Below are 24080 nucleotides of genomic sequence, written 5' to 3'. Positions count from 1 at the left end.
GTGAACGTACAGTTAGTGTGTTTGAATTTCAGTTTAGATTAACTGAGAGCTCTTGTCTTTCTCTGGCCCTCCTCAGTTAACCACCTTGCGTGGGGCGATTCTGGAGGACGCTGTGCCGTCCACGGCGAGGCACGGGACGGCCCGCGGTCTCCCACTGAAGGAGGTGCTGGAGTACGTGGTGCCGGAGCTGAACATCCAGTGCCTTCGACTGGCCCTCAACTCACCCAAAGTCCCCGAGCAGCTCCTCAAGCTGGACGAGCAGGGGGTGAGGACTAGTCTAGAACGCTGAAATCTGATTTTATGTAAATGATATTCAGAAATGCATAGTTGGGGTGCACAATCTGGGGAAAAAAATCTACTGCAACTTTTCTCAGAAAAAGTGTATGCAAATTTTTTTTTTTTTAATCCAGGTTTGGTCTGCTTGTTTGTAGGACTGTACAATTTGCTTGATTTTGTGATTTACAGATCAATATGGCTCTACTACTACTAGTAATAATAATAAAAATAACGATTATTATTATTAATTATTATTAATAAATAAATAAAATATATAAAATGTACTAAATTAAAACAAAATAAGAAATATTATTTTTATATTTCAATGAAAAAAGATGCATTCATTTCTTCAAGCACTAAACCGTCAAACCTGTATTTAAACCGCAGGTAGGGATCATATATTTATATAAATAAAATGCAGCCTTTGTGATTTGATCCTCATAATATGATTTAGATTAATTGTGTAGCTCTAATGCATAGTTTCTTTTATTATATTGCTTTTGCTTATGTTTTATAGTAATAAGCCACATTCATTGTAGTGGTCAATCAATATGTTGCCTGAATCTTTTTGCTTATTCTATTGTTATTTTTACTATGATTTTTACCACAACAGCCATCATTTAGTCTGGTTTTAATGCAGCATTGTATCTTTACATTGCATTTTGCGCAGGGACAGAGCTGCCTTAACTTGGCTGTGTAAAGATTCATCGTTTCTCACAAATCTGAGTTATAACTGTAACACAGCAGTTCTGAAAGTGTTAATGCAAATAGTGCATGGTTATATATGACTAAAAATCAACAAGCACTGGGTCTCAAAAGCACCATAGCTAGAGCTGTTTTTCCCATGGAGCGTCTGTCAACACGGATTCAGATGGTCGTCTTGATTCTGAGGGAGAAAATCAGCCAATATCATGTTATAGTTCGATCAATAACAGCTCCAGTCGCCCATTGATTTCCCAACTTGAAGTGGAAATGTGAATAAGGACGGACGAATATAGTCAAAATTACTTTTATTTCATAGATAGAGACGTTTCATTCCCACCCTCTCAATAATGTTTCATTATCGTCTTTAAAGAGAAGTGGTTATTGAAGTTTTCTCGAGTGCTAAATATAGACCGACTGTGATATGAGCGGAAAGCCCAGTCATTTCTTTTTGCCCATATACTACCATTTCAAAGTTTGGGGTCAGTAAAGAACTTCATACTTTTATTCATCAAGGATGCATCAAATTGATTAAAAGTGACAGTAAATTATTTTACATTGTTACAAAAGATTTGAAATAAATACTGTTCTTTTAAACTTTTTATACATCGAAGAATCCTGAAAAAACAAATGAACACAGTTTCCATTAAATATGAAGCAGCACAACTGTTTTCAACATTGATAATAATCAGAAATGTTTCTTGAGCATCAGGTCATCATATTATACTGATTTCTGAAGGATCATGTGACACTGAAGACTGGAGTAATGATGCTGAAAATTCAGCTTTGCATCACAGGAATAAATTACATTTTAACATATATTTACATATAAAACTGTAATTTTAAACTGCAATATATGTATACTTAGCTGATGCTTTTATCCAAAGCAACTTACAAAAGAGAAACAAGCAATTTGTCAAAGAGCCAACAAAAAAGATTATATTCCACAATGTTGCTGTTTTTACTGTATTTTTATCAAATAAATGCAGCCTTTGTCAACATAACATTACACAAAAACAGAAGAAACTATTGAACAGTGTGAAGTGTAGATATTAGGGAAATACTATATATCTTCTTAATAGCTCCCTGTCATATCAAATCAAGTCACATTTATTTTTATAGCGCTTTATACAATACAGATTGTTTCAAAGCAGCTTTACAGGGATAAACAGGAAAATTATGCATTTCAGCTGTTCTTCAGTTCAGTGTTGATTCAGTTGTAAAGATCATCAATCATCAAATTATTCATTTCATCTATAAAAGCAGTTCTGCAAAAAATTGTCATCGTTCAGTTTTCAATTCAGTTTTCATACAATATCAATAATTTAGCTGAATATTAAGTGTCTCCAACTAAGCAAGCCAGAGGAACGTGAACTCCATCAGGTGACAGAATGGAGAAAACCCTTGAGAAACCAGACTCAGTCGGGAGTCAGTCAAATGAATGTCAAACTGTGGATTCCCATTGACACGGGCTATGAATCTTGTTGCTTGAAGCTGTCAGAAAATTTCCAGGGTGTTTTTCTTACATACAGTAAGTGACAAAAATTGAAAATATATTCCATTGCTGGATGAAATAGCACTTTATTGATTACAGTTTCATGTTTCTCTGCAGGAGCATATACGGGTTTGTCCCATAAGGTTTGTGTTTTAGTGCAGACCATGTGTAGTTTTCCCTCTTAGTTAGTCGAAGTTACTCAGCGAAGCGCTTAACAACTGTTTAATATAGTTTGGCACACAACGTCTCATAAGGATTCTGGGAGTTCTCTCAACACGAGCTGGGAAATCTGGATAACGTGCGCTGAATTGTTACCAGTTGGGACAGCATAATGTGGGCCTCAGATACGGAGTGTGTTTTTTGTACAGGCGTTCATGCTTACTAAGTTTATAATTCAGGCATTGAGTTTTGGTTTGGCACATACCACTCAAATTTCCTTCAGAAACGGTATGTAGTTATTTTGCAATTTCGTTTGCTGCTGTTAGTGCCACTAAAATGACATGCTTCACCTTTAAAAACCTTTTCTTTAGTGTGTGTAATGTTGCTGTTTGAGCATGAAAAAGCTCTATATCAGTGTCAGTGTTTCTGAACTCCCTGAAACGCCTCCATTGTAGTCTTGAGTTTCTTCCGGGAACGAACACGTCACAATATTCCTCATTTAAATATTTCATACGCAGAATAAAGGGGCGGGGCCTGGTTGATTTAGTTAGTAGTGTGTTAAATTGGTGGTTATGGTAAGGGGCGGGACATTTCCCAAACACTCTCGAAGCCCCCGACCAATCACAACACTCTGATCCAGCCGACCAATCGGTCGCACTGTGTGCTTTCAGAAGGAGGGGCTTCATAGAGACAGGAACTAAACAGGAGTGGATTTCTCAAAAGCATCGTTGGCCAACTATGGTCGCAATTTCCATTGAACTCAATTGGTGATGACGGAACTTGCGACCATGGTTGGCCAACGATGCTTTTGGGAAACGCACTCCAGAGCGTTACTGACAAACTGGGTAGAGAGGAGCTGCAACAATGCAGAATATGGGGGAAAATAAGTGTTTTTGACCCCAAAAACTAAATAAAGACTTTGAAACAGGACATAATAGATCACATTTAAGGAAAGGCTGTATTTGTCTTGTGTATTTGACTGTAGCACATGCATGTTCAGCTGGCTGCTGAAGATCATCTGGTTTGGAGATGAATGGTGGTCTTCGCCTCTGGGGAAGTATGTGTGAAAAACAACACCTATGTCACATAATGTGCTAAAGACCTCCAGTCTGCCGCCCACATGGCTAACAAACCGTATCACGTTACCTTGGGCTGCGTCGGGGAAGGTTCACTGCTCACTTGATGGTGACAGATAATGAGAAGTGAACTCGATCATTCCATGTCCTGCTCTCTTCTTCTCTTACACTTGTGTGTTTGTCTCACAGGACGACTGAATCAGTGGCGGCTTAGCAGAAACAAAACTTTGCTGTAGAGCACAACAGTAGAGATCTGCAAGTGAAGATCTAATTTATTTCCCGTTGATCTTAAGCAACATTTTAAGACCAGACTTACCATGAGTTCTGAAGCTAAGCTTAAAGGTCCTATAATGTATAACTTTCTCAAGTTTTATTTTAGGTTTTGATGTCCTTAAGAATATATATATATATGCGGTATAAGTAGCAAAAACCATGTCAATATATTTTTACAACTCCTTTCTCAGGAGCTCTGCCAAGAACAGGTTGATTTTGGCCCGTCTACTTAATATTCATGAGCCTTTCTTCTGATGGGCCTGTTGTTTTCGGAGTGACCCGTCATTGGTGAAGGCGGTGACTGAGTAGTTCTGACATCACATTTATACAGAAGTCACAACAGCTCATGAAAAGGCACAAGTACTTTATGCAGGCTGTGTGCATTTGTCTGTGGATCGACTGTTTTGAAACTTATATGGTAGTTTCATAACCCCTAGACCTCTGTTATCATGAAAGCAGCCAGGAAATTTCAGTTTTGACAATATGGGACCTTTAAGAAATGAGATTGTTATATTATATTATATTATTATACTGTAACTACGTCATTAAAGTAAATTGTTACCTTAATTTATGTGGAAGATGCAAAGAAAAAATGCTTTTTGCAGTCAAACGAGAATCCCAGCAAAGTTCCATTGCCTTGTTAAGAAACATTAAGAGCCATATCGAGGGATAGTTTATGAGAAACATTAGTCAGGTACGCATCAGTGCATGTAAACACAGATGAAATCATCAGGCAGCTGCACATTTATTTTCTGCGACTGGAGGAAGTCTGATGTGTACATGATACTCGAGTCCCTTCAGAAGAGCTCAGTCTGGAAATCAGCTCAAACAGATTCAGCGAACACTACAGGAGGAGACGTGCTATTCATGAGGATTTAATATCATTATGGAAATTGAGGGATTGGATGGGATGACGGTAAACTCGAGAAGTCTGTGGGATCACATCAAGTTCTGACTGAAATTACAAGTGTATTGTGTCATTTACGTACAAAAACAGCCGCACAATGATCACTTACAAACGAGTTTCTCAAACAACAACCGCCCCATTTGTGCCCGCAAATAATTAGTTTGAGGCTACTATTTTGAATTAGCTTTAATTTGAATATTTTCCGTTTTCATTTTAAATGTATTTTGTTTTTAAGCTCTTTTTTGTTTATTTTATTTTATTTTAGCAGTTTTAGTACTTCAACATTTTTATTTGAAGTATTAAGTATTATTATTATACAACTTATTTCAGTTAGTTGCCAATGCAACATTTCACTGTTTTTCATATAATATTTATTTTTTTTAGCTATATTTCAATTGACAAAAACGTCTTCGTTTTAGCTAAGACAACAAGATTGGTTTGAGGAGGCATTTAAAAACAAGTGAAGAGATATACAGTATCCAGGATGAACTGTGTTCTGCTTATAGTTCTAGCTGAAATACTTTCTGTACTTCTACAGCATAAGCAGAATAAGCTGCAAAGTGGATCCCGATAGCAAAAAGTCTGACCATTAGCGGACAAGTGACCAAAATATACATAAAACCACCGTTAGCACACTACCTGTGTTCTTCAGTTACTGAATCAGTCAATCTGGATTCAAACACTAAATCTCTAGCATTTCATTTGATGGGAAGGGAGTTGCTACAGAAGTCTCTTCAGGAACAAACAGTCCCAATCCCACAGTAAGACGTGATGAAATGCCATCAGAAGCCCTGTCCTCGCAGCGAAGCGTTCCTTACGCAACCGTAACCCAGTTCAGATGCGCCTAACGTCTCTGATGAGGCAGAGGAAAACGGCTGATATTTCAGCGCTCAGGAATCAGACTCCACTCTCTTACGCGGGTCAAGTATTCCCAGCTTGGAAACCATGCTGTTGTCATGGCGACCTTGTTCTCTGAAACCTTCATCCGACTGTTTTGGATTAGGAACAGCCAGTGACTTCCACTGCATCTACTCGAGCAGCGCTAATGCAGTTCAGAGGAGATGCCCTACTTGGCTTTAGAGGACACACACACACACACACACACTGGGATAAGTGCAGTAAACTCGAGTTATAAAAGAGGTAAATGACGACTTCCAAACCACTGACACATTCTGAATGGGTAGGTATACGGCCAACAGGCAGTTTTTAGACAAAGCATATGGTGAGAAAACATAAAATGCTTGCAGGAGTCAAAAACACAGAGGGGCAAATTTAACACGAGAAGTCATGAGCAAACAGTGATGTCACGCGCTTGCTTCCTCACGTCAGATTCAATTTCAACAGCATCAAAAAGTCTAAAGTTCTGTTACAAACCCTAGTAAGATGCCCACTTAATAAATAAATAATAATAAAACACAATAATAAAACAGTAAAACACTTAAACCCTTCATATAATGCACTATAAAATGATTTCTCATGCATTAATTATGCCATGTAATGCACTGTATGGTCTTTTGTAAGCATAATTATAATACATTATAACACTTATCTATTCATTCATTAAAAAAATATAATGCATTAAAAACTAAAACATTTTAGATGTAGCAGAATCTGCAAATATTGTAATGCATTTTAACCTGGGTTACAATTAGGCTATTTATGAAAATATATAATGCATTATAAAGGTATTCATAATGTTTATTCTAATGCATTATATATTTTCATAAATAGCCTAATTGTTACCCAATTAGTCTAATTGTAACCCAATTATTTTCATAAATAGCCTAATTGTCTGAGAGCCGTATTGACCTTTTTGTTATGAACAGATAGAAGAATATGTTTCATAACTGTTATCCTCTCCTGCCATGGTGGAATAAAATAATAGATGCATTTTTAACTTTTCTCGACATGCCATCTTAAAAATGCAACACTCATGTTGCAATGGTCAAAGACATCTGTCTAGTGCATATTTAGCCTTTGTACCCTTAAAAGCAAACAAACTAGTCAGACAGTGGACACCAAGGCAGCTCACTAGGGTTTGAAACTCTGACTCAAAATAGACAGACAATCTCTATATCCAAGTCTGAAATCTTTGGCACAGATGTTTTCCATTCTATCCCGCTATATTAATCAAACATACAGCAGAGAGGATAACAGTTATGAAACATATTCTTCTATCTGTTCATAACAAAAAGGTCAATACGGCTCTCAGACACAGATAAGCCTCTGAATGACATGAAACACCACAAGAAAGCAGAAACCGTAATAGAGAGAAAGAAAGTCAGTTATCCCCGTTTCCCTTTGAGCCGAGTGTTTTACATAACGATATCCTGTGACATCACTGCGCCTCTTCTGTACCCATCAGCCCTCGGGACAGTGGAGACTTCTCACGACTCGAAGACTAAACACCAGCAAACGGCTAGTGTCGTCATCCAGCGCTGTTAAACTGTGTAAAACACACACACGATGATATGAGCACAACAGTGCCCGAGCTTTTTTCAGCATCGCTGCTTCCGGAAGGGTTTTCACATTCATTTCTCCAATGAGATAAAAAAAAAGAAGCAATTTTCTGATATGATATTAACACTCTTGAGATGAATCAAAAATCATGTAGTATTACAAACATGCATTACATGAATCAAAGCATTACAAACTTTGATTTTGAAGCAAAAGCATTTTTAGAAATTAAAAAGGTAAACAAAACGCAGTATTGCAAATGGCAATCATTGGAGAAAAGACAGTGCAGTATAAAAAAATTGTAAATGTTAAAAATAGTGTATATATATATATACATACAGTATATTAAACTATTTTAAACTATATATTATGATATATATATTAAATTGTAAAATATATGTAAAAACAATTATAAAAAAGTATTCAGAATGATACAGATTGATTTTATATATATATATATATATATATATATATGAAAAATTTATGTAAAACATTTAATACCGATATATAGTATAATATAACGTAATATAATACTACATGTACTTTCAATAGTAATAAAATGCATAATTACAAGTAACTAACCTAAACCTGTAACCTGTAAGAACATGTAGTTAATTAATATAACTTCAATGCAGCGTCACCTCAAAATAAAGTGCAGCCTAAATTAATAACTGGGTTGAGTTTTCTTGATGTTCGATCAGTAATAAAACTAATTTGTGTGTGTTTGATATTGTTGCAGCTGAGTTTCCAGCACAAAGTGGGCGTCCTGTACTGTAAAGCGGGTCAGAGCACAGAGGAGGAGATGTACAATAATGAGAACGCCGGGCCGGCGCTGGACGAGTTCCTGGATCTGCTGGGTCAGAGAGTCCGGCTGAAGAGCTTCAGCAAGTATAGAGCACAGCTGGACAACAAGAGTATGTGTTAATGCTCACACCATGTACATACAACACACTGCGTTTAGATATTATGTATATTAGGGCTGTGCAACAATTAATCGCATCCAAAATAAAAGTTTGTTTATATGTGTGTGAACTGTGTATAATTATTTTGTATATATAAATACACACACGTGCATTTATATATTTAAGAATTTTTTTATTTATACATAAAATATTTATATTTTAAATTAAATTATATATATATACACAGTATATACACATGTAAATATTTCCTAGCTAGCCTCCGTTTTGTTTGACAATACTTAGAACGTTAACAAGAAGTGACGTCACCCAACATTGCTTAGAGCACCTTTAAACTAGTCTTCAATTAAAATCTATCAACATTGTTGTTTTGTTTCGTAAACTTGTCACCAACTTTAACATAGATGATTTTGGTGAAATTGAAAGAGTGACTTTTGATGCAGAAGTTATGAGTTGAAAATTACAAACCAATCATAAATGTTTAGCATTATATGTCATCGTTTTCCAGAAAAGGTGTATTTGTATGTCGCTGGGGAGTGTATGTGTGTGTATATACTGTTGTCAGGGCAAGTAAAAACCAACTCAAAGTCAGCAGAGAAAAAAGTCGAGTCCTGTTTCTCCTCTCTTTGTTCCCTTCTGTCTCAAACACAAAAAGTGTTGTTTGTCCTGTTGTTGACAACTGTCCTCCATTACAGCGGACTCGACCGGCACTCACTCGCTCTACACGACCTACAAGGACTATGAGCTGATGTTCCACGTGTCCACACTTCTGCCCTACACACCCAACAACAGGCAGCAGGTGTGTGTGTGTGTGTGTGTTCTCCTCTTTATGCTAATGAGCTCTCTTGTGATTGGCTTATGTCTTCACATAGGGGTTCTGATTACCCTGATTTCTTTTATTGTGTGATAATGACGGGTACATTCATGGTATGTTCTCTTTAACACCCAGTTAACTAATTTCCATCCATCATCCATCCTTTCTCAAATCATGCTGGAGAACATCATTAGGTTGATGATGTTAAGTTAAAGTAGTACTTATGAACATAGTTTAAATCCAAACAATAGATTTGAATCTGAGTATATAAACTTAAATCGGAATATATAAGCATTTATAATTATGATTTTTTTCCCCATTTTTGAACAATTTATTGAGAGTTCCTCTCAGGTTTGAACATCTAATTATTTCTAACTCTTCTGAACTGTACGGTATTTTAGGATTTATTTTTTTATTTTATATATTTCAACAGTGTGTGCGTATGCATTTTAAAGCATCTTTTTAGGGAAGTAAACAAAGTAATATGTGATAAAGCTGGAATTCACTGGGATTTTGCCACACCTGCAGAATGCAGATAACTTCACTTTTCTTAAAAGTCTGGCTTTGATTTCCAATTACAATAGTCAAATTTGGTAAATGCATTAAATGTAATCCCATTAGATATATTTGATATGTTTTTTTAATATCATAATAGGTTTATAGTCTATCAAATGCATAAACTTAGTAGTGGAGCCACTCCAGCCGCATCACTGTCACTTGTGTCTCTGACAGTCGATTGGCAGGATTAGAAGATTTTCTGTCTTTTTCTTCTCCAGCTTCAATTCTATTCGATTGTGCAGGATTAGCGAATAAATCCCTGGCCGTAAGCTTCCAGGAGACTCGAGCACAGTTCAGCCTCTCGTCTTCTCATCCTCCCGTCTCAAACATAATCCTGTTTGTAACCCTTGGCCACTCACAGGAAGGCAGGCACACAGTTAATATGACGTCCCTATAGAGCGGCTCAGGGTTAAGAGAATATATTAAGTTCCTGACTCTGTCGCCATTGAACATCTTTGAGATATCAAAGCCGACTGTTCTAAAAAAAAAAAATCCAGAATCAGATACTTATGCATGAGCTTAAGAGATTTGAAATAGTCTTCCACAGCATCTGCAGACGCCTTCGGTGTCATTTATGGCACCAACATTACACCAGATGGCACATTGCTGGTGATTATTTGCACTTTTAACAAATATTTCTCTATTATATTTTTAATCTGTTTCTTTTCTTTAATTCTAAGTCTTTAAACCTCCTCAGACTGGCTTGATTGAAGAGCCAAACACAATGGAAATCCTTCCAGCAAAACTTGTATTACAAACAGGGTCCAATATGAACTTTTTACCACATCTGCTAATTTTAGATGAAAATAAATTGTATATATATATATATATATATATATACAAATTTACAGGCTGTTAAAATAGTATTATGCAATATTTTTAACAACATAAAATTACAATTATTATTGTTGTTTATTTATTTATTTAACTAACACTCATTTGGCAATTGGCAAGTGTTAATGAACCCTGATTTAAAAAAGTGTGTTTTTGTTGTATTTTTAATTCATCAGTTTCTTTTAGTACATATTGTACTATGAACTGTATTGATATGTCATCTTTTTTCAGGGCTGATGGACTTGCCAATACAAAGTTTCACTTTTCCTAAACCCTCACTTCCTGTTTATGCTGGTGTTTGAACTGTTCTTTGAACATGGACACTGTAGAGTCCATTCACTTTTGTTTGTTCTCTTCTCTCACCAGCTGCTCAGAAAGAGGCACATAGGAAATGACATCGTCACCATCGTGTTTCAGGAGCCCGGTGCCTTGCCCTTCACACCCAAAAACATCCGGTCCCATTTCCAGCATGTGTTCGTCATCGTTAAAGTTCACAATCCCTGCACTGAGAATGTCTGCTACAGGCAAGTGAAGCGCAGACGTCTGTCTGAGAACGATGCCTTTGATTTACGGTGTAAATTATGATAGATATTGAGTGATTCTATTTACAATTGATGTCTGTTAGAGAAAAGTATCAATGAAACTTTAGAATTTACATTAATAATGGAATCAATAATGTGTCTAAAGGCAAGGATTGAAAATATAATTTGTTCTATTTTTTTTATTCATTGGAGTTTCTTTCAGTACATATTAGCTGAATTGAACTGGATTGATGTCATCTTTGTTGGCAGGCAAAACCCTTAATTAAACCAATTTGTTACATGAAACTAATAAAAATGACTAAAGCACAACATAATTTCTGAAGCTGAAATAAAATTTAAATATAAATATTAAATGAAAAATGTTAACTTTAAAAGCTAGGAATTTAGAAATATTGTAATTTTCTTTTTTTTTAAATGTTTCCTTGGCAACTATCTGAAATAAGTTCAAGTTGAAGCACTAAAATCACTAAAACTACAACTGAAATATCTATATAAATATATACATTTTAAAGATATATAAATACAGACATGTTTAAAAATAATAATGCAAATGACAAAAGCACATAACAAAATTGCCAAAACTTAACCTAAAATTAAAATGAAAACTGAATATAATATATGAATATAACTGAATATAACTCTTATATAACTGAATATAAAAATAAAAGCTTTCAGCATTAAAAAAAAACGTGCAGCATAAAAATCTGAACATTTGAATATGTCCTTGTGTTCTCAGTAAATGACAATATATATTTCAATCGGTTAATCAGAAAATTTGTTGTTTGACTAAAATTTAGCCCACAAGTCATATGGACTACTTTAATATTTTGTTATTTTTGGAGTCAGTCCATATTCACTGCTGCTTTCATTGTGAAAGATCTGCAAAATATATCTTCTTTGTGTTCCATGGAAGAAAGAAATGATGAGTTTTGCTATTTCTTTTAAATGTTTTTGGATCCGTGAAGTGCATCTTGAGTCATGTAGAACTGCATTAGCTACACCACACACTCCAATCTCTCTTTGCAGTGTTGCCGTTTCCCGATCGAAAGACGTGCCTCCGTTCGGCCCTCCCATTCCTAAAGCCGTGACCTTTCCCAAGTCCGCCGTCTTCAGGGACTTCCTGCTGGCCAAGGTGATCAACGGGGAAAACGCGGCGCACAAATCCGAGAAGTTTCGTGCCATGGCGACCCGCACGCGGCAGGAGTATCTCAAGGACCTCGCAGAGAACTTCGTGAGCACAACCACGGTGGACTCTGCGGTGAAGTTCAGCTTCATCACGCTCGGGGCCAAGAAGAAGGAGCGCGTGAAGCCGCGCAGGGACGCGCATCTGCACAGCGTAGGCGCCGTCACCTGGAGCGTCGTGGCACGAGACTTCGGACAGTCTGCGGATGTGCAGTGCCTGCTGGGGATCTCCAACGAGTTCATCGTGCTGATCGAGGAGGAGTCCAAGAATGTGATTTTTAACTGCTCCTGTCGGGATGTCATCGGTTGGTCTTCCGGCGTCATGAGCATCAAGATCTTCTATGAACGCGGAGAGTGTGTGATGTTTTCCGCGCACGACAACTGTGGAGAGGACATTAGAGAGATCGTACAAAGACTTGAGGTAAGAGCATTCTTCTTCTTTAACTACACGCTTTACTGTAAATGCATATTGCCCACTAGGTTTCCCTGGGTATAATTTAGGGATGGGTCGATTACCGGTTTTACTATAAACCACGATAAAATGTACTGACGGTTAGTATTATCGTTTAAAATTGAATTATCATTAAAACCGTGTTTGATTATTGCGATTTTAATAACATAAATCCTGTCCAGGCATCAACAGTTTGACGCAGGGGCGCAGCGTGCAATGTTGGGTTTTTTTTTATTGGAGAAGGAATGACAGAAGGCGTTGACCGTGCTCGGGAGATTTTTCAGCCTTTTAAGAGGACCAAATCTGAGGTGTGGTCATATTTTTGCTTTTACAAAAGCCCTTAGGGAAACTTAATCGAGGATGGTCACCCTGTCTGCAGAACATGCACAAAAAATTCGCTGCAATAGTGGAAAACACAGAGTCGTCCTGTGTGACCATCACACACTGTTGTAGCGAACGCAAGGCAAGTTAACTTTGATCTCAATACTAAAACTACGTCTGGGAAATAATTGGGCACAAAATGTTGTTTTGAGTTGAAATATTTTCTCACTCACTTGACATAAACATGAAGCTTCCGCGAAGAAAAGTTCGCAGCAATAAGTGGCTTTGAGCCAAAGACGAACGAACAAGTTCAAACAAGACTATTAAGAGTGACGTTTAAGAGATAATAATGTATATTCATTGTACACTTATTACACAGATTTTTTTTTTTACCATATAATTAAGGGATATATTGAATTGAGATTAATGTTTTAAATCTTAGCCGTTAACGTTAAATCCATTTTGTACAGCGGACAAAACTCATCCAGACAAGATGATTGCAACAATATTATTAAACTCTGTAAACAAAATCAACTCTGATTTCATTTTCAAAACAATCAAAAATGGTGACGCAAGACGGCAAGTTTTTGAATGAAATGAGAGTGTGATATACGTTGTGTGATATACATGGATATGCGCGGAGTTATAATGCGTTGCTATTGACGACGGTCATTATAAGGAAGGAAATGCCACAGAATCTTGCTTTAGAAAGTGCATAGAGCTGCTTGTTTTATATGTTGTATGTTGATTTTCAAATATAAAACTTGTTGAAATGTTTTTAGTGTGAGCATCAGTTCTTTTTGAACACTTTCATCTCGTTTTAACAAAACCGTGATAATATTGATAATCACGATAATTTTGGTCACTATAATCGTGATATGACATTTTCATACCGTCCCATCCATATAATTACTTCATTTTATGAGGTATTGCATTTGGATATATATTTAGACATTAGCAAAGACTACTTTCTGCCACAGTTTGGATTTTATTTATTTATTTACCTTTCGTGTAGAGTGTTATACAGGTGAAACTCGATCATTCGCCTGTTCATATATTCAACAGTTCATGCATTTCAGTAATTCAAATTAAAAGGTGAAACTAATATATTTAGTATATATAATCATACATATGCATGATTATACGTCTCAGAGGGCCGACATTTCTGTGTTTAAAATCCTTTTTTTTTAAATTGATTTCATGTAATATTCTAATTTTCTGATATTTTGAATTTGGGGTTTTTATAAGCTGTGAGCCATAATCATCAAAATTATAACTTTTGCATGATATTCTAATGTTTCGAGTTTCACTTGTATAGCTGTTTGTGAATGTACAAGGTCTGCAAAGTTTCAAAGATCAAAGTGCAGATAAATGAAGTTATCATCTCCCAAAAGAAATAACTCTTTCTGAACTGTTGAAACGAGTCAGTAATTTCCAGTCTTACTTCCAGCACAAACCTATGTATGTTTGTAATACATTTGCATAATGCCAGCCGATGGTTTTCATTTGCTGTCCGTGAACAACATCTGCTTTTCCCTACAGTAGTTCTTTGTTTGTGGATTACTCTGTTATCTGGATTTTACTGTTGATGATTTGACATGATCCAGATTGGTTAGGTTCTTCGAAGCTAGTAGTAAAAAGTCTGTAAGTTCAAACCTGCTTATTTCATGTAAACAAGATTTGGTGAAAGGTGAAAGTCTGTCCCAACCATATCTACTTTGAATTACATTACATAGTTAATATGAATTGTGGATTAATTTGAACGATGACCGCTATAATACGGGTGACTTGATGCAGTGCAGGAGATGATAATAAAAAAATGCATCCAATTCAAAACATGGTATTGACCATTAAAGGGATAGTTCATCCAAAAATGAAAATTATTATTTACTGACCCTCAAGTTGTTCCAAACCTGTATGAGTTTCTTTCTTCTGCTGAACACAAAAGAAGATATTTTGAAGAATGTCAGTAACCACGCAGTTGCTGGTACACATTGACTTCCATTGTATACGTACATATTTTCTATACTATGGAACTGTGTGGTTACTGACATTCTTCAAAATATCTTCTTTTGTGTTCAGCAGAAGAAAGAAACTCATACAGGTTTGGAACAACTTGAGGGTCAGTAAATTATGACAATTTTATTACCTTAATATATATTATGAATCTCGCTAAAGCTGCTTAGAAACAGTGAAATATGACAAATAAAATCTTACAGACTTCAAACGTTTGAACAGTAGTGCATGTTTCATTTAGAATTTAAACTAGCAACCAAATCTCCCATGATGCTCTATTCCTGTTCATCTTTTTAATGTGTCTTCAGGATACTTTCATTCAGATGTCTATCTTCTCATCTCAGTCCTTTCCCTTTTACCAAAACCCAATCCGGTTGAGTGAAAACATGCTAATTCTTTTCCTCTCGTGGCTGGAGAAGCGAGTGCTTCCAGTTGTGGTCGTTTTATCTTGGGTAACGGTCTAATTATTCCTTAATGACTATTCTTTGGGGAAATTCAGGCTTAGAGTTTTATCAGAAAGTATCTGTAATTACACATTTTCATCTTCTTCCTGTACATATGTTCACGACTACCTGTGAAGAACTGGGCCTGATGAAATCTGTGCCTTCTGAAACCATCATAATCTTCTTCCAAGATTCCTCTGGAGTAATATCGATGGCCAGCGTGTTTGACCGGTGCGGGTCTAGTGTTACTCTTGGCGGTGGTCCTGATCTATGTTCTTGGCTCTTGTCAATGCCCAGGCCAGTTAAACTCACTCGGGTCTGTTAGTATTTGGCTTTCAGATTCCGTCTAGGCTGTAGGAGCTTCTTGGATACCATTTCCCATAAATAATGTGACTCAAAGGCTCCCTTAGTCCCTGTAGTCCTTTTCTAATCCACATTTTAGTGACGTAATCCTGCAAGAGGAGCGAGACGCGGCGCAGTTGTCAAAGAAATCACTCTAGCATATTTAGGGTATTTTAAAAACATGAAATAATATTTCAATAATATTGTAATATTATACAAAAATAATGTTTCATTTTTTAAATAATTAATTAAAAACAAATACATATATATGAATTACTATTAGTATTTATAATATGATATATTATGTTTAGCTAATATATTATATTAAATAATAATATATGTATATTATTTCACTTGTATTTTGTAAATTTATTTAAAAAAGATTATATTTTTTTTATGTATAAAATGTATTTATGATAATGTATTGTCATATGTTTTTACGCATAAATATTTATGTTATTTATATTTATATATATATATATATATATATATATAAGTGTGTGTGTTTATATTTGTTTATGCATTCCTAATATTATTAATAAATATTAAATATATAACATTTTAATATATAAAAAATTCAACAAATAGTATAATATAGTAATATTAATATATAATTGTTTTTTGTATTAAAAACATAAATATTTATTTATTTATATATTACAAAAATCAATTATTATTGGTACCATCTAATTCTCTAGAAAAAAAATCTCACTTAAAGGAGAACTCCGGCGCAAAATGAACCTGGGGTGTAATAACACATCGGTACCGAGTCGACTGTTCTCTGGGATTTGTTTTCATGATAATCGAGTGTAAAGAGTTTTATCTCTAAAAACTGTTTAGCTTATAACGCTAGTATATGGGGCATATAATAAGTAAAAAGAGATCGCTAGTTAATACCACTAACAAGGCTCAAAATAGCCCCACACTAACACGGTAGCTTAATGAGGGTCTCTACATACAAACCGAAGCACTGACAACTTTGTAAATGTACAGACAGTTTAATAATAATATACTTTATAAAGACAGTACCATCGCGTATACAGGCAGGAGCCATCTTTGGGAAACAGCCTCGACCATTCGAACCACTAACGCCGTGCTACGTGAGCTGAACTGTGAGATTCCAAGTCACTGTTCAGCTCGTAGCACGCCGTTCGTAAGTGTTACAAACACTTGCAAAGTTCTCAGTGCTTCGGTTTGTATTAGAGCCCGACCGATATGGATTTTTGGGGGCCGATGCCGATACCGATATTAGGGAGTAAAAAAAGCCCGATACCGATATATCGGCCGATATTCTTTATGTGTATATTATAATACAGTAGCAATATTATTTATGTGTATTATAGTACAGTATACCAGTCAAAAGTTTGGACACTTTCCTATTGGTATGTACAAACTTTTGATGGGTACTTTACACAGTAGCTATAAACAGAATAAATATATTTTATAAACACGTTTTGCAATGATCACTCAAATGTGGTAATCAAACACTTGTGTGACACAGATATGTAATGGAGGCAGGGGGAATGATAGAATGAGAATTATACAGCTGAGCTGTAACCAAACTAGTTTACATTGCATGTTATATTATATTATATTATATTCTAAATACTGTTGCATAATCTTCACTAACGACGACTTTGTCTTTTAATTTAGTCATAACTTGTATCAATAAATATATAAAAAGTGTCACTGACAAAACCTTATTATCTTCTATTTTTACTCTTAATTCCTCTAATCTCTACCAGTGGAGGAAGAACTCAGATCTTTTTACTAAAGTAAAATGAATAATATCATAATGAAAACGTTTTTAATTACATATGTACAGTACTTTTATACTATTTTAAATAATTAGTAAGCAAAATGTACTAAACGTGAAACTAGGCTAATCTTAATGCAAAATGGCCCTATATAAAGTGTTATAATTATATACATTTTTGGAATATTGCTTGATGTTGTAACGTAGCGTTATCAGGCAGAATGAGCTTTAACACTGTGTCTACACCGGACGCGGCCGTTACTGCTCGCGTCGCAACAGCTGTTTACCCTAGACAAAGCAGAATCAGTTTACTGTCGGAGATCGCTCGCGCCACGCAGTTTAATCAATGTTTCATCAACCAATTGCCTTAATAAATAAGAAGAAGGCCTAAATATAGCAGACAATATAATCAGGACTTCTTAGCTGCGCGCTTGCAATAGTCACAAGCTCACACAATACGTGACAGAGGCTGGTAGCAGAGAAATCAATTCTGTGAATTACACTGCGCAAATCACAAGTAGGCTACTACCCACCGGATGAAGAAGGGTTGGCTCTCAGTCTCCACAGGCTACATAAAATATTCATTTTATTTTATTTTATTTTATTTTTCGTGTTTGCATTTATGAGGAAAAAACAATGTTACAGACGCGACAGTTCAGCACTACGGACGTGAGCGCTCTGAAAGCGGCACTAATGCTTTGAAACTTTCACATAGACATCAAACAGAAAGCACAAAACCTTTCGTTTCAAAGTGAATTTCGTTTTGTATTAATTGTATCTTAATTTTAATCAATGTTTCATCAGCCATTTGCCTGGATTTAATTTATAAGAAGTAAATTTAGCAGACGATAGATAATCTCGACACGGAGGCGCCTGCGGGTGAACTGGAGCTCGTCTCATGAACCGAAACTCAGCGTATAGACCTGAGAATTGAAATATATCTATATTGAAATGTCTACTTTTAAACAGAACAATTCAAAATGAAAGACAGACAGACTCATGTAATCGTATGAAATGTGCATTTCTCTCTGGCGCGCGCTCACTGAAGATCGCGAGTCAGCATCGTCAACTTCATCTTTGGCTGACACTGACTGAAAACACTTGTTTATTAATAAACAATTAAAATGTCTCCTTGCTATATTTGTTGTATTCATAATCACTATTTTTGCCAGTTCTTGTGACAGCTTTTAGGTGCTTTATTGGCAGCGCCACCCTTACATGAATCACCGTACCCGCATTTTTTAAAATATTCATTTATCGGCCATTATAAATGCCGATACCGATAGTTAGGAAAATGCCTAAAATCGGCCGATAATATCGGCCCGCCGATATATCGGTCGGGCTCTAGTTTGTATGTAGAGACCCTCATTAAGCTACCGTGTTAGTGTGGGGCTATTTTGAGCCTTGTTAGTGGTATTAACTAGCGATCTCTTTTTACTTATTATATGCCCCATATACTAGCGTTATAAGCTAAACAGTTTTTAGAGATAAAACTCTTTAAACTCGATTATCATGAAAACAAATCCCAGAGAACAGTCGACTCGGTACCGATGTGTTATTACACCCCAGGTTCATTTTGCGCCGGAGTTCTCCTTTAAGCCTTTTATACAGTATGAATTTCTGTGAAATGTATATAGGATGGATAGTTTAGTAGGTTTTAGTATACCATTTGAAGCAGTTTGTTTTTGTCTCTTTAAAATCCTGTATAGGTATAGACTGCACACTATGTTTTGGATCAGAGCTATTGATTTACTATGAGGTTTCCTTGTTTATCAGCAGTGAGGACATAGATAGGCAGAGAAAGCTGTAATATGGTGCTGTGACTGATGAGCTCCTGTGGGTTACCTGGATGGTTTGGGGACAGGGAGATCTCCCGGGATTAAGCACATGTGGGATTAGCATCACTCCTGTTTTTGGCCTCATTTCCTGAAGGCAGCGTGTGTACTCTGCACTGCGACTGCCGTCAGACGCAACGCTCCCAGAACAGATGTTTCTCATTCGGGAGCCGCTCAGAGTCATAATGAGACGAGCCCCGGGTCACCTGTCTGAGCGCTTAGTTGATTTGATGGAGATTAGATATTCCCCAGTTAGTGACACAATGGGATTTTGTTCATATTAGGAACCAGCGTCTTCATTTTGAAGCTGCGTGCAGCAAAGCAGAGGAAGAATATCTATTGTCTGAATCTTTCAAATTTAGCTTTTTTTTTTACACACAAATTTAGTACCATTAATGTTTATTAAGGATACATAAAATATTTATTAGTATTTAATATAATTAAGTATTTGAGACATTACTTTTGACATTTAATTTAAGATAGCAGAACTTCATTCATATAACTGAAGTACATTTTTATACATTTTTAATGCTAATAAGGACTTTATTGTGTATAAAGTAGTTGGAATAAATATAAATTCTACGTTTTTATTTTTGTATATTAAATTATATATGTATTGATTTATACATTTTTATACCCTATTAATTATTAAAACATCTTGCATTTTCTTTTCATGATGCATTTTTACATATATTTTGGTTAAGCTATTTTCAATGGTAACATGTAATGAATTATATTTAATGCATGGCATTTCATGTAGGTTAATATTTTAGTTTATTAATGAGTATTGAATTGATGTAAATAATATGAATGTTATCACGTCAGTACATAAATAATTCAGATTTCAGATTGATTATGTAAATCATCTGTTGTGAGAATATCTTTGAATTACAATTCATTGTAGTTCAAAGTTCAGTTCAGTCTCCTGTGGGTGTGGCTGGTTTTATTCAAATTTATGAGATTATTAATTTCCCATTTCCATCCTCAGTGCCAAGCTGTGTGGATTTGGTGGGTGTTAAAATAGAGGTTGTGATGCTTTGGTAAACATCATCGTCTGGCTTATTAAATGAAGGATCTCTGTGTTCCTCCCCTTCATCCATGTGTCTTCAAAGTCATGGCGCCGCGGGTCGGCACACAGGCTGAGGGTGTTTCAAACCTGGTTTCTCAGAGCCCCCCCCCCCCCCCCCCATACATCACACACTGCGACAGACAAGCCAAACGCTCTCACCTCAGGGGCTCGCTGTGTGTGTGTGTGTGTGTGTGCATGACATCCTGTACCTGTAGAGCATCCAGCTCTGCTCCTGGAGGACAAGACATTTGCATACGGAATGAGCCAATGAATATCAAGGACAGGATAGGTCTGCTCACTGCTTATGCTAATCATGCCCTCGTGTTTGACTTCCTGTGTCTGCTTTACTACAACAAAAACTGTGCCAGCTAGCAGTTCAAGATGCTGGAAGCTATTTGAACATTATATTTACTTTTATAGATATACAGACAGATAGATAGATAGATAGATAGATAGATAGATAGATAGATAGATAGATAGATAGATAGATAGATAGATAGATAGATAGATAGATAGATAGATAGATAGATAGATATACAGACACACAGATACGATGGATGGATGGATGGACAGACAGACAGATAGATGGATAGATGGATGGATAGATAGATGGATGGATGGATAGATGGATGGATAGATAGATATACAGACACACAGATATGATGGATGGATGGATGGACGGATGGATGGATGGATGGATGGATGGATGGATAGATGGATAGATAGATAGATAGATAGATAGATAGATAGATAGATAGATAGATAGATAGATAGATAGATAGATAGATAGATAGATAGATGGATGGATGGATAGATAGATATACAGACACACAGATATGATGGATGGATGGACGGATGGATGGATGGATGGATGGATAGATGGATGGATAGATAGATAGATAGATAGATAGATAGATAGATAGATAGATAGATAGATAGATAGATAGATAGATAGATAGATAGATGGATGGATGGATGGATGGATGGATGGATGGATGGATGGATGGATGGATAGATAGATAGATAGATAGATGGATGGATGGATGGATGGATAGATGGATGGATAGATAGATAGATATACAGACACACAGATATGATGGATGGATGGATGGATGGATGGATGGATGGATAGATGGATAGATAGATAGATAGATAGATAGATAGATAGATAGATAGATAGATAGATGGATAGACAGATAGATAGATAGATAGATATACAGACACAGATACGATGGATGGACAGACAGACAGACGGATTGATGGATGGATAGATATATTATAGATATACAGACACATTTATGATGGATGGATGGACAGATGGATAGATAGATAGATAGATAGATAGATAGATAGATAGATAGATAGATAGATAGATAGATAGATAGATAGATAGATATTATTTGTGCAGGTCCTTCCTTGAATAACAATTCCTGTTCAAACAACATTGACTTTTTCATGCCAAAAAAATAAATAAAAAAATGTACAGCCAAAAATCAGTAAAACACTTTGAGCTCTTCACCAGGAGATGTTCCTCCAGAGGGCTGCTGGGATCGTGTGTGTGTGTGTGTGTCTGCTCCTGAACATCTCCGATTGGGAGAGTTTCCTTCTCTTCTGTCTGCTTGTGGATTCGACAGATTCACAGCAATCCTCGTCCTTAACCTGTCGCACAATCCTTTTCTCTTCCACTTTAAACAGCTTGCTGTGTGAGCTTATAATGCAATGAGACATTTTCTTGCATACATCTGTTTTTGTTATGTTATACAGAGTCCCTTCATAGTTTCATGAATATGAAAACTCTTTTTACCTCTTATATATCAATAATAATAATGCTAATTTTATTTAAATATATATATATACTGTTTTTACATATTTTTCTGGGATCATTAGATAATGTTAATATATAAATACACTATCCGTTCATAAATTTGTTGTCAGTAAAACGTGTTCTTTTAAAGAAATACATAATGTTATTCTACAAGCTTGATACTCATTTGTTAAAATTAGTTACTTAGCTAACATGAACTAGCAATGAGCAATTTATTTTAATAGCACTTAATTATATTTGTTATGCAGGGCAGGGATATGCTAAAACAAAACTGTGCATCTTCAGCTCATACTACATCTGTCTGCTCACATGTTAGTCTGTGAAGGGGTTCACGGGACGGTCTGACAGCTCCAAACCTTGAGTGTCAGAGTTTCAGGGTTTCAGTTTCAGAGCTGCTGATGTGATGTGAAGCGCTCGCACAGACAGATTAACGGAGAGACGGACACTGTGTGGGAAAAGACGAGAGTTGGAGGATTACCACTGCACGCTTTTAGTTTCTCACTGCTCACTTGATGACTTCTTTGCTTCTAACTGGTGTCTGAGAGTGCGTTTGTTCTCCTTCTAAAACCCAGCAGTTCTTCAGTGTCTCGTTGATCCGTCTAAAGCATGAGGTTGGGCTGTTTTAAAGTCAAATTCAAATCAAAATGTATCCAAGATTTGCTTGTTTGATACACATTCTGGTCATATTGTGAATGATTCACTGATGCCTGTTAGATTTTACATTTGACAGGTGCTTTTATCCAAAGTGATTTGCAACTGCAAGGAATACATGTGATCAGTTCATGTGTTCTCATGCATTGCTAACGCCAGACTCTACAGAGCTTTTCCCACATTTTCATATCACCATAATTCATATAGCATTCTTATTCACGCTGTTTGGGTGTATTGTTTCTTATAGGGTTTTTGTCTCACTTTTATTTATTATATATTTACATTTTATTTATTTACTTTTTCAAAGAAAATGTATGAATTTTCTGGCCTTTTCATTTCTGATTATATTTGTTTATTTTCTATTATTTATTTATCAGTTTCATTCATTATATATTTACATTACATTTGACCATTAATTTCATAAAATAAATTTATATACTTTCTGGCCTTCTAATTTGTAATTTTAATTTTATATATAAAATTACAAATTAGAAGGCCAGAAATGATATAAAATTTATTTTATGAAATTATATATGTGTATGTATATATGTATAATAATATTACTTAATTTATGCTGTCAGTTTTATAAATGATATACACAACATTTGATCATTAATTACATGAAGGAAAATAAATATATTTTCTGGCCTTCTAATTTTTTTATTTTATGCTATACATTGTATTCATTCTATATTTACATAAAATTAGATTTTTACATCATACATTTATGATATCTTTTCTGGTCTTGTAAATTGAATAATCTTATGTTTGTTACATAAATAAAGATTAAGCAATAGTAACATTTTGTGCACTTTGATTATTTTGCTATTCTAAAATAACCACATGCAAAGTCATTTTTATATGAATTGATATCAGTTGAAAATAAAGTCATAAATCAGGCCTCATCTAATCTAATAGGTCAGTCATTAAATCAGGGGCTTTAAAATGCTTTAAAATTGCTAACAAGTGCAAATGAAGTTTACGGTGACTCGCTCTCACTAGCTCGGCTTATTACAGTAAAGCTCTTAAGACGGATCAGCCTCTCCTCAGAGTTATTTACTGACTCACTCATGACCAGACCTCACACTCCTGTGACCTTTCTCCTGTGTCTTCTGACTCTGCTGACTAATCAAATGTACATTCACTAATCAATACACTTTCTTAAATGTCCTCTCA

The 24080-nt window shown here is 35.6% G+C and overlaps 1 protein-coding gene across 6 annotated transcripts in view; it reads left to right on the top strand.

The window, feature by feature from the left end:
• The window catches only part of LOC143724383 (signal-induced proliferation-associated 1-like protein 2), a 143904-nt gene that overhangs the window by 63770 nt on the left and 56054 nt on the right, over positions 1-24080 (top strand). For all 6 annotated transcript variants that reach the window (XM_077217365.1, XM_077217363.1, XM_077217362.1 and 3 more), the window contains exons 4-8: positions 77-265; positions 8085-8259; positions 8961-9064; positions 10838-10995; positions 12040-12616. In XM_077217365.1, the coding sequence (XP_077073480.1) occupies positions 77-265; positions 8085-8259; positions 8961-9064; positions 10838-10995; positions 12040-12616 (1203 nt within the window). The remainder of the gene's footprint in view (positions 1-76; positions 266-8084; positions 8260-8960; positions 9065-10837; positions 10996-12039; positions 12617-24080) is intronic.

Source organism: Siphateles boraxobius, unplaced genomic scaffold (assembly GCF_051911475.1).
Source record: "Siphateles boraxobius isolate OS27281-9 unplaced genomic scaffold, OSU_SipBor_1 73, whole genome shotgun sequence".
In the NCBI taxonomy this organism is placed as follows: Eukaryota; Metazoa; Chordata; class Actinopteri; order Cypriniformes; family Leuciscidae; genus Siphateles; species Siphateles boraxobius.
This window is presented reverse-complemented; position numbering and strand designations above follow the sequence as displayed.